The 15932-nt window shown below is 40.0% G+C and overlaps 1 protein-coding gene across 1 annotated transcript; it reads left to right on the top strand.

Moving 5' to 3' along the window:
* The first annotated feature begins 2273 nt into the window (after window positions 1–2273).
* On the top strand, window positions 2274–5205 carry cdkn1cb (cyclin-dependent kinase inhibitor 1Cb). The gene is made up of 3 exons (XM_036576605.1): window positions 2274–3587; window positions 3682–3796; window positions 4146–5205. Exons 1-2 carry the CDS (start codon window positions 3026–3028, stop codon window positions 3792–3794), a joined length of 675 nt encoding a protein of 224 aa, XP_036432498.1. The 5' UTR covers window positions 2274–3025; the 3' UTR covers window positions 3795–3796; window positions 4146–5205.
* Window positions 5206–15932: the final 10727 nt, after the last annotated feature.

Genomic DNA, 15932 nt, shown 5'->3' with positions numbered 1-15932 from the left:
CAGTATCCAGAAATGCTGCCACCTTCTCTAGGCCTGACCTAATTAAAGATGATATACCGTGGAAAAGTGTCCCGTGGTCTGAATAATCAAAATTTGAAATTCTTTGTGGAGATCATGGAAGCTGCATCCTCCAGGTTAAAGAGGAGAGGAACCATCCAGCTTGTTTTCAGTTCAAAAGCCAGCATAGATGCTGTGATGGGGGTGATCTATGATGGGGGTGCATTAGTGCACATGGCATGGGTGACGTGCACATCTGTGAAGGCACCATTAATGCTGAACAATATATATAGGTTTTGGAGCAACATATGCTGCCATCCAGATGACATCTTTTTCAGGGGAGGCCTTGCTTATTTCAGCAAGACAATGTCAAACTGCATTCTGCACACATTACAACAGCATGTCTCCATAGTAAAAGAGTCCGGATGCTAAACTGGCCTGCAAGTCCAGACTTGTCACTCATTGAAAATATCGGGCACATAATAAAACAAAAAATACGACAAAGGGGACCCCGAACTTTTGAGTAGCTGAAATACTATATGAAGCAAGAATGGAAAAAATTTCAAAACTACACCGATTGGTCTCCACAGTTCCCAAACGCTTATGTGGTGTTGTTAAAAGAAAAGGTGATACAACACGGCGGTAGACATGCCCCTGTCCCCGTGTTGCTGGCATCAAGTTCAAATGGGCACATATTTTTCAAAAAAACAGTTTCAACCTTTGGTATGTGTAAGAAAAGTGTAAGATCTCATCGTTTTCTTATACAGCTCTGTTCTATATTACAGAACTCTTTCAGCACTTCATCAGTGCAGAAGCAGAGCTCACGTATTTCTCCTTTATCACCAGAACTTCTCATAGTGAAATGCTGATGTTGATCTCCTCTTTTCTCCTAAGAAGGTTTAGAAGAAAAAATTCAGAAATCAGTGAACCTTCGTTAATATAATCTGCTTTATTTCTCTGAGACAATCTTAAGAAAGATTTTTTTCCTCTGGGTTATCAGTCACTTTTAATCTGTAGATGACGATAGAGTATTACTTTCAAAGTCAGTCTGAAGCACTGCAGATAACCATCACCATATGTAACTTTTTACTGCTGGTCTTAAAACGGTGTCTAGCTACTGGATTTCATTTCTCTGGTTGAGTGCAAGGTTTCAAAAACACTGATATATCTGATACCACAGCACCACGTTCTCTGCTCTGCTGGCCAAGCCCTGTGAACTCAGCCCTAGCACTGCTGCCATCTAGTGGTTTTCTGACGCGTTACTGGTGCGCGCCACAGGTTTTGCTTGAATACACAAAATTAAGTACAAACATTTCCCCTTAGAAGTACATTTTTGAAGCCTTTTTAACCTTCTATTTAAATCCACATGATTTGATCTGACCTGAAAGAATTCCGCCTGGGCCCTGTTTTCAGACAGTTCTTGGTTTAGATAGGTTACATTTGAAAAACCCTAAAATAAGAGAACTAAAAAGTCAAGAACTGACTGTCATCCTGTTGATAGGCTAACTATGAACTACACAGATAACTAGGAGCACCAATATTCCTGTGAAGAAGTTACAGCAATCTTTTACAGTGTCATTACCAGCTTTGTTGTGGTTCTGACTGCATGACCACAAAAGACAGTAACAGACAATAGGCTGTGTCCCAAACTGAACGCAATTTACATTCCTGAAATTGGTAACACTTTATTTGGATGCTCCACTGTAGATGCTCAGTGTATCTTTAACTAACATCCATTCAAATTGCTGACCATTCCAATAAAGTGAGACCCTGAAATTAATAGGAAAGTTAATTCTGCTTGAAACTCGTCGTATTAGCAGCTACCCATTATTAGACTCGTGTTACCAACCTGTTATGTTATATCCTGCCACGTCTTTCAACGATTTAACAAGAGGCCTTTTTCCTGCATCTGCAAATTGCCTGTAGAGGGCGATCTTGTTAAGGCTTTTAGTCTCTACTACCAGACACCAGTAGGTCAGGACAGGGTGCATCAAACCCACCCACTGAACAGTTGCTGTAGCTCATGAAGCTCCACATTAAAGCCCCCAGATGTGTTTTTGAGCTCACTTTGACACATTTGGGAAATCTGCTATCATATGATAGGCTACACCAACACAAAGGTTCGTTCAACCTAACGTCCTGGTGGTGTTTAGTAGTCAGTAATGTGTTCTGTGTTTTCCTGATGGGTTGATATAACAGTGTAATAAAACTTAATGGTTTAACAGGTGGTCTGAAACTGATTATAGATGCATCTGATGGTCTCCTAACGGGATCTAAAGGTGTCCTACGGGTAAGTAGGTCCCAAATGGTAGACATTAAGTCAATTCTCATTAGAAAGCAAAATCATTGGGTTCTAATCCTAATAGTTCTAATGGTGGAGAAGTCTTTTAATAGGCCCTCACATCAGTAAAAACATATTCAAACTCGAGATACATTAATTAGACCTATAACGCTGAAACACTTCTACTGTAAATAGGTCAGCTGAAGTGTTCAGTTCTGTGAGCCGTTTGATAAGCCTGTAGTCCTCTCCTCTCGGGTTTGGCGTGGAGAAAATGAACGTGCTTTGCTTTAAACCGTTACTGAGTCCTGCTGAACACTATCGATTGCGCTGTTGTGTCCAGCCGGTTGTAAACTCGGCCTGGGGTCGAGGGGGGATGGGCCGAGTAAAATGTAGTCGCTTGCAGCGCTGCTCAACAATTCAGCAGCTTCAAACGGCCCTCCAAACCCCCCACCACCTAAAACACAAATCACGAGTCTCTCACTCCTTGGCGCCATCCCAAAGGAGCTGTAGGCCAATGAGAGCGCGGCGGGGGCGGGGCTCTACCCGAAGGGGAGGGTCCTTGTGGAGCTACACGTACCTGCAGAGCCGAGGGGACTTTAAATCACAATCCTTCAGTGCTGCACAGTAACGGCTAACTTTGTGCGCGTGGTGGGGTTTGAGATTCGCTCCTAGACCGTGAACACGTTTCTGGTCCCTCTGGGGCTCGTATATCAGCTTTTCTCTCGGTTTTGACTCTGAAACGCCGCGATGTCCACGGTTCAGTTTTCCAGCAGCAGCCGCAGTGTTTTGGGGACACTGGCCTCCTCCTCCTCCTCCAGGAGCTCCCCTCTGATCCGCAGGGACACGCCGCCGCCGCACGCCAGAGTCTGCCGAAGCCTTTTCGGACCGGTGGACCACGAAGAGCTGAACCGCGAGATGAAGGAGAAGCTCCGTGAGATCGCCGAGCGCGACCAGAGGAGGTGGAACTTCAACTTCGGCACCGGAGTGCCGCTGCTCGGGGAGTACGAGTGGGAGGAAACGCCTGGAGAAACCTCGCCCGCTTTCTACCAGGAGTGCGTGCGAGTGGGCAAGAGGAGCAGGGCTGAGAGGGCGAGCCAGACACCCGCAAAACGGCCCAGAGAAGAAGAGGAGGACTCTGACTCTAACAGAAGAGAGAGTGAGAGCTTTAGGGAGCTCCGCGCTGATCTACCAGAGAGAACAGCCCCGGAGAAGAAGAGCTCAGGCAGCAGCAGCCCCTCAGGAAGACTGACCTGCAGGGGCGTCCTGAGGAAAAGACCCTCCTCAGCGCTGAACGCGACCCTCATTACAGGTAGGACTGGAGACTGAGTCCATAAATAACAACACTAAAGTTATACCGCAGCTTAAAGTAGCTGAACTAAAACACATTTCTCTGTTTTTTCCAGACTTTTATGTAAAGCGAAGGAACAGCGGCGGAGCGACGCGCTGCGAAAGTATCAGCCGAAAGTCCCTCCCTCCGGCCGCGGAGGAGCAAACGCCCCGAAAACGGATCAGATGAAGGTGTGTAGGGGGGAAATGTGTGGACTTTACGGTTTTCTGTTGTTTTTTCTCTTGTTTTGGGGCGTCTAGTGGTGTTTTGTCGTTGTCATGTGTGAACTGGAGCGCCGCTGTTTATCTGAGCGGAGTGACTCGCTCGCGGCGCCATGGCGACCGGCTAGGTGTGGTGGGAGCTGATAGGGGGAGGGGAGCGCGCGCGTCACTGTGGCGGGAAACTCCGCAGGAGCGGTGAGGGAGGGCTGTGATTTTTGCTCCAGCGGTCACTCCGCGCTACAGCAGGCTGAGATTGAGCTCCACTGTTGACTGTGTACACCCGCGCTGACCGAGGACCCGCTACCCTTCTGTTTTACAGGTCTCTGCAGAGCTGCTGTTCGGGAGAAAGAGGGGACTTCTCTGCCCTCCGTAGCCGGAAAATCCAGAGGACGTTGAGTGAATGAAGGAAGGAGCTTCTTCGCGTGACAAGCCAAATATGAGTCAGCCTCAGGACTGTTACAGTGAAGTCCATCGGTCCCCGCGTGAGAAACTGCGGAAGAAATGTAGCAAAACTGTGGTTCTTTAATAGGATTGTTACAGACAGTGAAATCAGTGGTCTGTGTGACTAACCACCTAACCCACACCTGTAGCTCAGGTTCGTTTGTTGTAGGCCACACTGTGTCCTTTGGCCTGCTGGTTTCCACACTGTGTTCATAATGGTGATATCACCCAGGTGTGTTTAATTTGATGTCCTTGAGGTTTTTCTGCAGGGAGCCTGAGCGTTGAAATGTGAAATTCTTGAGTTGGTTTTCTACTTACACGTAACTGAATGTAATCCAGCCATTTTTTACAGTTAAAAACCCCCCACAAGAGCATCAAAGAGTGTTTCTTGAAGGAATGTTAACAGAAGTGTGTCCTGCTGTTCAAGCGTGACCATCTTGTTTGTAGTTCTCTGTTCAGATTAATTTCATTTTTAATATTCAACTGCAAATTTCTTAAAACCGGTTGACCAAGTCCTTGTAGGGGGTCTTTATTAGTTAACAATTGCGTATGTACAGCCCAGAGAGAACACGACAACTTTCTCACAAGATCTGAAGGTAAAACTGCTTGAACAAAGCTTATTTCACTTCGACCGAGGCTAGTTATCTACATTGGTGAAACAAGTAAAGCTTTAAAAAAAGAGAGAGACAGAGACAGAAGGCCTTTGGGCCAACCGTTTGTTGTTTTTGTAAATATGCACAATATATTGTAAAGAACGTTTTAACTTAATTTATTTATGTTTCCATGTCTCTTGTTTAATTTTTCTTTGTGTTTGCAATCAGAATTGTAGCCTAGCTTTTCGATGTAGCATTCACCCTGAAAACAGGGTCCATCATGCTTCTGAGCCATTTTGTCGCTGTTGTCAACTATGTTTCACAAATAAATTTTGTAAGATAACATATGAATACATGATGCCTCCTGCAGTTATTTCCCATGAAAATACCTTTAACTTGGAAGAAAAGAGATTTGACTATATTGTTATTCTAGCTGTTCTATGCCTTGGAAGTCACTATTTCATTAGATTTAGAGCTGATACTTGTATTAATGACCAAGGAGATATAATGCAAAGCAATTACTTTCAAGTATCTACACAGAAAAAAACAATGCATACATGTTTTTAGGCTTGTTGACCTCTATCACTGAGTACGAATATGCAAAATAATCTGAAAGGTACTGACGTATACATACCTGCAGGCAGTTTGACTGTAATAAGAAACTGACTTGTTACTGTCCTAGCTAATCACTTGCCTTTCCCAGTGACCCACATTATAGTCTACTGTCACTGTAATAGGAGTGCATTTAGTGCGAACAAAATGAGTCCATCCATAGTCATTGTTATATACTTAATCAGGGATTTGTCAAAAGAGCATTTTCTGCAGGTGATCTACACTTATGGTGTGCTCAGCGTTCATTTGAGCTTGCCATAAGACTGAAGTTCTACATTATGAAACAGTGGGCAAATGTTAAAGATTTAATGTGTGCCCAGTTTGTATGGCTTACTGAGCAGAATGCCACATTCACAGTATTTTGATGTAGTCCACCAAAACTCTTATCATGTATGTATTGTTTTCCAGCCCTTTGGGCCAGCTGACTGGTAGCATTTCTTTCATACACAGAGCCTTGGTTACATCCAGAACCTGTGAAACAAGTGCTGGAATGTACACTTGGAACTGCAAGTTACAAAGCTCCATTTCACATGTTGTTTGAAAAAGATGTCTCTACAATGAGCAGAATGCTCTCCATGTTTCAAATGAGGTGATGTTATCTAATCTCATGCCACTTGATCCCCATGACTTCATCATATGAAGTTAATGCTTTGTATAGGACTTCCTTACAGGCATTCTGACCCAAAAAGGAAGAGCACAGTAGTATTTCATCTATACTATTTGTTGTATAGACAGGTGATCCGGTCTTAACCAGTTTATGCAATGCAAACAAGTTCAAGCAGGACAAAATCATTGTAAATTGATAGAGTGGGCTCTGTCTCAGTTTACTGAATCTGAGACAGAGTTGATATACATTGCTGCATAGATTACTATTACAATTCTCCAGAAATGAGTCCTAACCTGCAGTCTGCAGCACCCAGGTGTTTGAAAGAACACTCTCATAAAGTAGCAATAAAGTAACAACCAAGAAAGTCTAGATTTAAACCTTGCTACAGTATTTTCACTGTCTGGGTTGCTGATAATAATTCTAGTAACTATGTCATTTATTATGAATATGATTATTAACACCCAAGTGCAGGTTAAAAAAGCAGAACACATTGTAAAAGAATGTGAACTGAGCAAACATGAGACACTGGCTCTGTTCCAAATAGCCTATAAACATGTATAGGGGATATTCAAGCACTATGTACTATAGAAAAGAGCTTTTTTCATGAGACAGTGGTGTAGGGTGTGTTAAAGAGTAACTTACATAAGCCAGCTCTGTTATTCACCATGTTCTTTATTCACAGTGACTGTTTAATTGATCAAACAGGACTATAGAAGCATGGGTCTGCCCCAAATAGCTTCTGCTAAGTGGAAATTTGGCCCTAGGTCAAATCTATTTGATGACCCCGGCCTACTATATACTGCTTATATACTGATTGTGCCCAGAAGTTGTAAGTATGCAAAGATACCCAGATGATATCTACTCGAATATCAAAATTACAGTATGCAGATAGTGATCTCTGTGATATACTGCATCCCATAATGCAACTTATTTCAGAAAGATGTAACCACCTGGTGATCATTTAATATGGTACACAGTACCTGATGTTAATTGTCACCTCCTGGATACTATACACAGTATACTATGTATGAGGAGTATACAGTATATCGCTGTTGTCAGAACAAAATTCATATCTCCAAAATGCCAACTTTACAGGAGAAGGAAAAAACATACTTTATTTTAATGTAAGTCAACAGAACCAGACGTTAGTATTCAAGTATTTTGTAAAATTCTGTTAGTCCATTCATCATGAAATTTACACACAGTGTAAATGAAAAGCTGAAAAATGACAAAGATGGAGATGCAAGCTTTTGTTCTGACAACAACGATATGGTGGTACAGTATATACAATAAGCACTATGCCATTTCAAACGTTATCCCTTCTTGGTAGATTCACCAGCAACACAAAACTGTGATAATGCCTCAAACGATGCCAGGCCAAACCCTAAATGACAAACACCTTTGAGGTTTATGTATGATGATGTGTTGGAAAAGCCCCTGTTGTTCTGTACTCTCAAAAATAAAGGTGCCAAAAATAAAGTCTTTTTATGTGATGCTATAGAAGAACCACTGTTGGTTCCATAAAAAACCTTTCAATGTATCATTCTTCAGAGAACCATTTTTATAGATGTGACACGTGAATGTGAAGAAACTTTTTTAGGCTTATAGAACCTCCATATACTGTAAAGTTTCTAGGAAGAGCCCTTAAATTGTTGTAGAACCTTTGTGTTATGCATAGATCCTTTAAACCTCCAAAAGGTTCTTAACACTCACAAATCTCTTACTCAAACAAGTGTTTTTTCTTTGGCATTGCTCACAAAACCCCTTGTGGCAATTTTCTTCTTTTTAAGTGAAAGAGCAATTCAGTGTGATTCATCTGACTTGATGTTTCACTTTTTTACTAAATTGTCTTCCTCATATTCCCACTCAAGCCACAAGTTCTCCTGATATAAATAAAATTAATGGAATGCAAATGAAATTCAGGCAGAGTTTTTGTGCCTGTTTCCTGCTCTGACTTCCTTAAACATGTCCTTAACTATTATGCACATGTTAATGAAGCTGGGAATGGGTCTTTCCGTTGAACACATACACTTCAGTCTCACCATCTTCTGCTGAATAGACAAAAGAGGGCTTTTTTTTTTGGAGTGATGCCATAGAAGAACCACTTTGGTTTCCCTAAGGAAACTTTGAGTAGATGTTTTTTTTAAGACCCATTTCTGTAAATGCACAAGTGTGAAGAACCTTCCTAAAGCTTAATGATCCACCATGTAATGTAAAGGTTCAAGATCAACTAATCAACTAAAGGTCTTTCCTAGAACTGTGAGCCAATAACCATTTAGGACCTTTTATGTTTTAGAGTGTAGAATTGCCTCTAAGGACATGATCTTTGTTTTTCCTCTATCCTTTTTTCTCTTCCCACCCTCAGTGCAGAGCACCTCTACCATCAGCAGGTCACATGATGCAGATTTCCAAAGACATCTGTAAGATGAGAGCAGTGGGGACTCGTCTCCCCTCTAGCTCTGCCACACAAAGCCCTGACCACAGCCACACAGAGCGGGGCTTTTGCAGTGTGTGTCACCACGGGTCTGCAATAAAGCAGGTAAAGCAGGCATGCTCCTGTCCATGGGGAGCTCTGTTGTCCCCGCGTTTCCTGTTCACTGCAGACAAAGCAGACAGGATGAAACCAGGCCAGCTAAACAGTGTCACTTACACCTGTCCATGACATCATCACAATGGGATGATGAAACTGATGCTACTTCCCTTCTATTTGGGTTGCATGAACAAAAGAGTAAAGAACGTTGCTCCTGCCCGCCTTTACCTGTGTAATACCATGAAGTTTGGCAGCGCTAAATGGAAAAAATGATATTTTATGTATGTGGTTTGGCTCAAGCCAAAATTCATTGCTTTTGCACAAGCCAGAGGCGTAGCTAGGAATTCTAGGAACAGAAAGAATATTGCTCTGCTGCTGCCTGTTACATAAATGTATGTAATTAGGCTATATTGTAAATGATTTGGTGACGCTTGACAGGAAGCATTCATGGCATATTCATAAACAGTACAGTAACAATGCCTTTACAATTACATAACCATTTAAACATTTATTAAACACATTCACTAATGTGTAATGGACATATAATCTAATGAACTGAAAACACACTCAGTGATGCTCCGTGTACTTCATTACATGTTCAAAAAATACACCCTATGATACTGTGCACATGGTAAGCCTACTCAAGAGATATCCAAATTCACATTCACTATTGCTCAAAGTGTTTATGGTCATTAAGCTTTTTTGACTGATATGAAATATAGCAAATTGCAGTACCCACTCAAACATGAAACGTTCCTACAGCAATATTACAGTGCAATTGCATTATCACACAAGATGATCACCTTATGAAATATTACTGAATACCTTATGAAACATACAAGCAGTTTCATATAAAATTAAGACATGTGAAATGTTACTAACTACAACTTAAATGTTATTAAGAGACAAATATTAAATATTAAATAGGTATCTTATGAATGCCATGTACCATAAATCATACTTGTTCAGTGCATTTTAATGTATCCATGATCATATCATGACATTTACACTACACATCACTAAAATCTGTTTTCAGTTCATTCAGTTCAGTTCATATTATATTGTTAGTTATTCATTAATGATTGTATTTAATGAATGTTTTAGATTTTCATTATGTACTTCCTGTAAAGTGTTACCAACTATTTATTTGTGAATTAATCCCTCAGCTTTGGTAAGAGGTGGTTTTTCACTGTGTTTCTTGTTTTTTTCCTCCAAGTCACAGTCTTCTGCAAATGATTAACAGCATGGTGAAATACTGAAATATTGCAATATCATATTTGCTGTCATATATCCTGTCTAAGTGATGTTAAGTTAGCTTTTCAGAATAGAAAAATACTCTAGATTTTAAGGCAGTGGACACCAACCCTGCAACCTTCCTGAGAAGTTCACTTGCAAATAGTGAACAGTTTTTTTAGGGGAATGTAACAGCGAATGGTCATGATAACATTAATATACATTTCTTTCTTTTGTATCATGTGTGAGATGGGTGTTTGACCCCCAACTGTAATGGCAGGCATCTGTAATACTGATAAACCTTCTTAGTAAAGAATAAGTGACACTTTATTTTGAGTGCTCTTTTTTAGATGAAATAAACACTCAAGAACCTGAGAGGTCACTTAACATGCAACAGGGTCAATACAGACCATCTCAACATCCTCAACAAGGTGTTATAGACATGCTGCTCACACCATTCTGTAACTGGAGTTTAATTGGATTAAGTTCTGGTTTAAGTTAGGGTTAGAATCAGGGCCAGGGTGAGAGTTAGGATTAGGTTTTAGGTTGAGGTTAAGGGTTAGGGTTAGGATTAAGACCAGGTTTAGGGTTATGTTTTGGTTAAGGTTGAGTTTTGCATAAAGGAAGTAACATATTAAGTCTATTCATGTAACATATCAACAACTCATCTACTGTATTCACAGTACATCTACAAGATATTTACCTCAATGTATTCAGATGCTTCACTATTGCCACTTCACTGATGAACTGTTGTTGATGTGTAACTGATACTCTGTAAAGAGTTTATTAATCATATACAAAGGTTCACTCAAAATAGTGTTAGCAAATAAGCTTATATGCTGAGCTCTCGCACCATTCCTGGCCTCATTCTCCCTTTCTTTCCTTTCTTTTATTACTTCCAGATTTGTATTTTCTGCTGATGGTACTGTTTGAGCCCTGAACTCCTTTGAACTCTCTATTGTACTAAACACTGCTGTACTGACTTAAACGGCCTATATCATGAAAAACTGAACTTTCTGAACTTTATTGAAATAAAATGGCTTAATGTATGTATACATTGATAACATTTCGATACCATACCATTAACTCCCCAGTCCATGTGATCTGCATTTGCAAATTCAAAATTTGTTTTGAATTCATTGCTTTTGTGATATCAACTAAATACAGTTACACATATCCGTCTATTCAGCCTACAGCGGTTTATCTCCGCACACTCACACTGAAGTTATAAGGAGTGTTTCAGCCTGGATTGACATTTGAATGAGGTACAATACATCACAGCCAATCAGAACAGAGGTTGTTTACATACATCAGTTTTAAAGGGACAGTAACAAAAAAGTTGGTTTAATTTTGAGCAATAAAGAGAGGTTGGAAAAAGATTACACACAGTAGAATTGCTATGCTTGGGTGCCTAAAATGAAACAAATATTAAGCTGACTTCAAAAAGGTAAAAAACTATAAAAAAAATGCAGGGTATGGGCCCTTTAATCATGAAATGAATAGTTACTAGAAATTAGTTTACTAGAAATTTTGCAGAGATCATAGTTGTCCATACTCCTACCCTTAGGGTGCATAGTTACTTTTATTTTACATGTGTTTGCAAATAAAAACAATAATTTGTATTCATTAAACAATTGTAGAGGTCAGACATTATGTATACAAAGGCAATAACACTCCCATAGAGCAGCATGAGTGTGAAAAACTCACTGAAGTTGCTACAAACTCAATGTATCTTTCTCCATGTTGGTGACCACACACATTTCACTCACTCTCTTGAGGACAGCTCTAAATATTAGTGAAAGCAGGGCAAACAGCAGCTGGGAGAAGACACGGGGGGCAGTGTGACTGAGAGGTGTGCTGGTATCTGCTCACAGTTTCGCAGTGATCCCCAAGAGGTTGAGACAGGTGCTGTGAGTCAGTTGTTCCCAAAGGTTGGGTCAGCTGGGAACTGACCTATCCATGCTCCACCCTCAAATGCGCCCTTTCATGTGCCACTGTGTGAGGTTGAGCAAGCTTTACAGAATGCTGGCAAAATCCCATTACACATAAAAAGAAACTGTAGCGCACAAGTCAGTTCTTGTCAAAATACCTGAATTTAGAATGTGTTGAGTCAAGACCAGCAGTGTGCAAGACGTAGTCAAGACCATGACCATATTATGAGTTTTCAGAACATTTAAAATGCATTTTGTACAATTTTCTAGTGGCAAGCTGCAAAACTTCAGAGGAGGCCTTTCATTTTCAGCACCCACATTGTTTTAATTGCTGTTAAGAAATGTCTAGAAACTGATTATTGGGTATTTATGAACACAAGATAATATAGTGGCACAAAAAATTAGCTAATAGAGTGTTGATTTACCTTTAGCCAAGGATGTAGATTCTTTGTGAAATGTGTTATGACACATAACACAGAGTGAAATGATCCGTAAAGTAATTATACATTTGGCCAAATGTTTTTAAGCCCATAACTTCCAGCTCCGCCTCCTCATAGTCCGCACTCAGTACTGGTTGTGGTGACTAGGTCTGTTCTAAAATTAGATTGGCTGAGACCCAGTTACAGTCACTGTAATAAACATTTTGCTCACACTGAGAGTCAGTGAACTTGTAAATAAATCATTACCTGGCAATTTTTAATTCATAAGCATTTTGCTTCATATGAAGCCTGTATTTCTCTGATTTATACTTCTACAATAGTACCAATTTATGAATGGCAACTTATTGAATTCGCAGTATTATGTCAGCGTCATGCTAACACTGCTTGTCAGAGATGTCCAGGTAATACATAATTTAGAATTTGTCTATTGCTGTTTTAGAGTAATAAACTCAAATCTTGTCATTTTTCTGTTCATGTTGTAGTTGATAAAAAGTGCAATGCTGCCCTGAAAAATAAATGTATAATTGCTCTGTTAGCTTATAGCATTAGGTCATTGTGCACATCAACATTTACACGCAACCTGTAGTTAGCTAGACAGCTCATTTTATTGATTTATTGCTGCAGCTGGAAGGGCCTCTCAAATGTGATGCTGTGTGAGCTTTTACATTTACAGCATTTGGCAAACACTCTTATCCAGAGCAACTTACAACTTGACCATTTTACACAGGTAGGCAATGGTAGTGTTAGGAGTCTTGCCCAAGGACTCTTATCGGTATAGTGTAGAGTGTTTGCCCAGGCAGGAGACTGAATCCCAGTCTACAGAGTAGAAGGCAGAGGTGTTACTCGCTGCACTATACCAACCACAGCTTTTGATAGGTGTTAGTTTTTAGCCTTTCCAGCCAATATTATGATCAGTCATCACTGACCAAGACTAAGTCTGAGAAAAAATAATGATAAGACCAAAGCCATACCGAGACCACGAAGACTGAACATTGAGACTGGACTCGAGTACTGTAACACTACTAACTATGAATGATGCATTTGAAGAGCAAGACAATTCAATTCCTGGTCCAAACAAAGCAGAAGACCCAGCAAAGACAGCATGTATTTGGTTTCTTTTGTTGCTTTGTGAATATCATGGAACTATCTGTGGGATGCAATGTTTTTTTTTTTCAGTATTCATACATCCTTTTAAACAAACACTTACTTATTGATGTTTTAGAGCAGTCACAGCAAATTGGCTTGGAAATTTTGCTATAAGTGACTTTAAAGGCATCTGTGGTAATTCTACCCAGCTTACCACCAGAAAGTAAACCATGAGGCAAACATTGTGATGTCTAGGTTAGCTGAGTCAGAGAATGTGTTTATAGGCGTGGCAGTATATATGCTATGTGCGTGTTTGGTTGTTGTCTAGCTGTTGCTTGAAACAATCAAGATTTTCCAAATGACTCACAGTTTTGAAGGAGTTATTTCAGAGTTTTTTTCCACCCATTTTCAAGCACATACAGATGCACAAAGCAACCAAGCTGTGTGACTCAGTAGTACGAGGATGGAGAGATGATCATAAAGGCTCGACCATTAAACTTCAGATCACTAACTGGGATGAAATATGAGTTTAACACTGTAGGTACCAAATTGAACAACACAGCAGAGGTACACTATCTGTCCAAAGGTTTGTAGACATCTGCTTATCCAACATTGATGCTGAAATCAAGGGTAATATAGAGTTTGTCCTGGTTTTGCTACAGGAACAGCACCTACTCTTCTGAGAAGGCTTTACGCTAGATGTTGGAACACTGCTGTGAAGGTTTGGTTGCAAACTGAGACAAAAGCGTGAGTAAACGGACCACATCTTTGGCACTTTATCATCTTATTTTTTTTTACCTTGATTATTCTACTTTTCTCAGTATGATACTTTCTAAAAAGGATTAAACTCTCCTGTTGTGTTTAGTTAAGTGATGATCATAAGCTGCTCTATGAGCTGGAGTTCACAGACTGGCTGGTATCACACTCAGCTAGCAGCTGCTGACTTCATTTCTCCATATGACTCTCTCCACATAAATCACTTGAGCAAAATTAATCCAACCCAGACATAATGACAAACTGTTAATTAAGTTTCGTTAACAATAAAGAATTTAACGCTTTAGTGCTAAATCAATAAGGGACACTAATAGACACGCGACCTCTGACCTCTCTAATGTGACAGATGGACTAATGCCACCTAATAAAATGATACACTGACCTCGTTGATCACACACACAATGACAGGGCAGATGGAGAGAGACCACTCACACACACATACTAAAGGTTTTGATTTGAATTAGGTAAGAAATCCATTAAAAAATGTAAGCGTTTGGCGCAGTGCCATGGTCAGTGCACAATCATAAATGTGAGTCAGTCCGATTGTGTATGTATGTGTGTGTGTTGGTGGGGGTGGGAGTTCAGAGGGGGTCTACAGGGTGACATCAGCATCCTGGAGGAGCAGAGCCAGCTGTCCCTCTGATCTCTCAGCTGACGGAGGGGTGTGTGTGCGTGTGTGTGTGAGGGGGGCGTTCTTGCAGCAGATGTAGGGGCTTCCTGCGTTGGGGTCTTCATAAATTTTCTCAGCCACCTCACAGCCGCGTCGCCATGAGCACCAGCTGGCCAACCAAAGCAAGCAGGAAGGACAGGGGGAGGGGTCAGCAAAGGAGAGTACTTGCCTGGGGACCAGCTGACACACTGACGCATCCAACTCGATTAATTTAATTTAATTTAATTTCAGTTTCTATTTCAATTTCACTCAAGAAGAAAGAAAGTGCTCAGATTATAGTTAAGAGCTCTAAAGTTCTTTTTAGGTGCTCCAAAAATGGAAAATAAACTGGGAAAAGGAAACTAAGCATATATATGATATTAACATAATACAAAAAAAAGCAAAATGACAGAACACATAATATGTATATTTTATACGAGCAAAACATTAAATATAAAAAAAGCCAAAAGGACAAGAAACAAGTATGTCACATTAATGTTAATATGCATTTGTAATGTGTCAAAACATTGGTCACTATTGGTTTCCAAGTTGCATTTTTAAATCCATTCATACATACATTCTGAATTTTACATTTTACATATATGAGATTTTATTGGATTTTAGTGGCCTTCAACCATTGTGCACACGTTTATAACTGTCCATTCCGTTATAACGGTGTGCATTAACACATTTCTAACGATATGCATATTCATATGTATATAAAAACATTGTATCTCCATTTTTTGACAAAATTTGAAAATGCCTGTTGCCCTTTATATTGTAGCAAAATTTCATGATGAATGGACCAAAAGAAATGGCCCAAAATGACTTGGAAAAAAGTCTGATTCAATAAAAGTTATTCTTCTCCTGTAAGGTTTTATATATACATACATATACATGTATGTATAAGCATGTACAGCTACGTATTAACACATTTACGAACAGCATCGTTAACACAACAGTGTCCACATTTATAGCTGTGCATTAACCCATATGTAGCAGTATGCATTAACCCATTTATAAAGGCATACATAGACACATTTATATATATTATTATTAAATATATGATGCTTTGTTGTCTGCAAAGGTGTCAAGTTTATAGAATATTAACTATTAAAATGTGGCAATAATCACAACAGGCACTTGTAGCCAGTACTGATTGTTGTATAATACAGAAATCAGAGAATTATTGACATATGGAAAATACAGA

Source organism: Colossoma macropomum, unplaced genomic scaffold (genome assembly GCF_904425465.1).
Source record: "Colossoma macropomum unplaced genomic scaffold, Colossoma_macropomum, whole genome shotgun sequence".
In the NCBI taxonomy this organism is placed as follows: Eukaryota; Metazoa; Chordata; class Actinopteri; order Characiformes; family Serrasalmidae; genus Colossoma; species Colossoma macropomum.
Note: the sequence above shows the minus strand (reverse complement) of the source record. Positions and strands in the feature narration are given on the sequence as shown.

Bases quoted from the DNA above. Each gene is read 5' to 3' on its own strand.
- cdkn1cb (XM_036576605.1), top strand. From the start codon at position 3,026: ATGTCCACGGTTCAGTTTTCCAGCAGCAGCCGCAGTGTTTTGGGGACA. The intron at 3,588-3,681 runs GTAGGACTGGAG...TGTTTTTTCCAG, and splicing joins GAACGCGACCCTCATTACAG to ACTTTTATGTAAAGCGAAGG.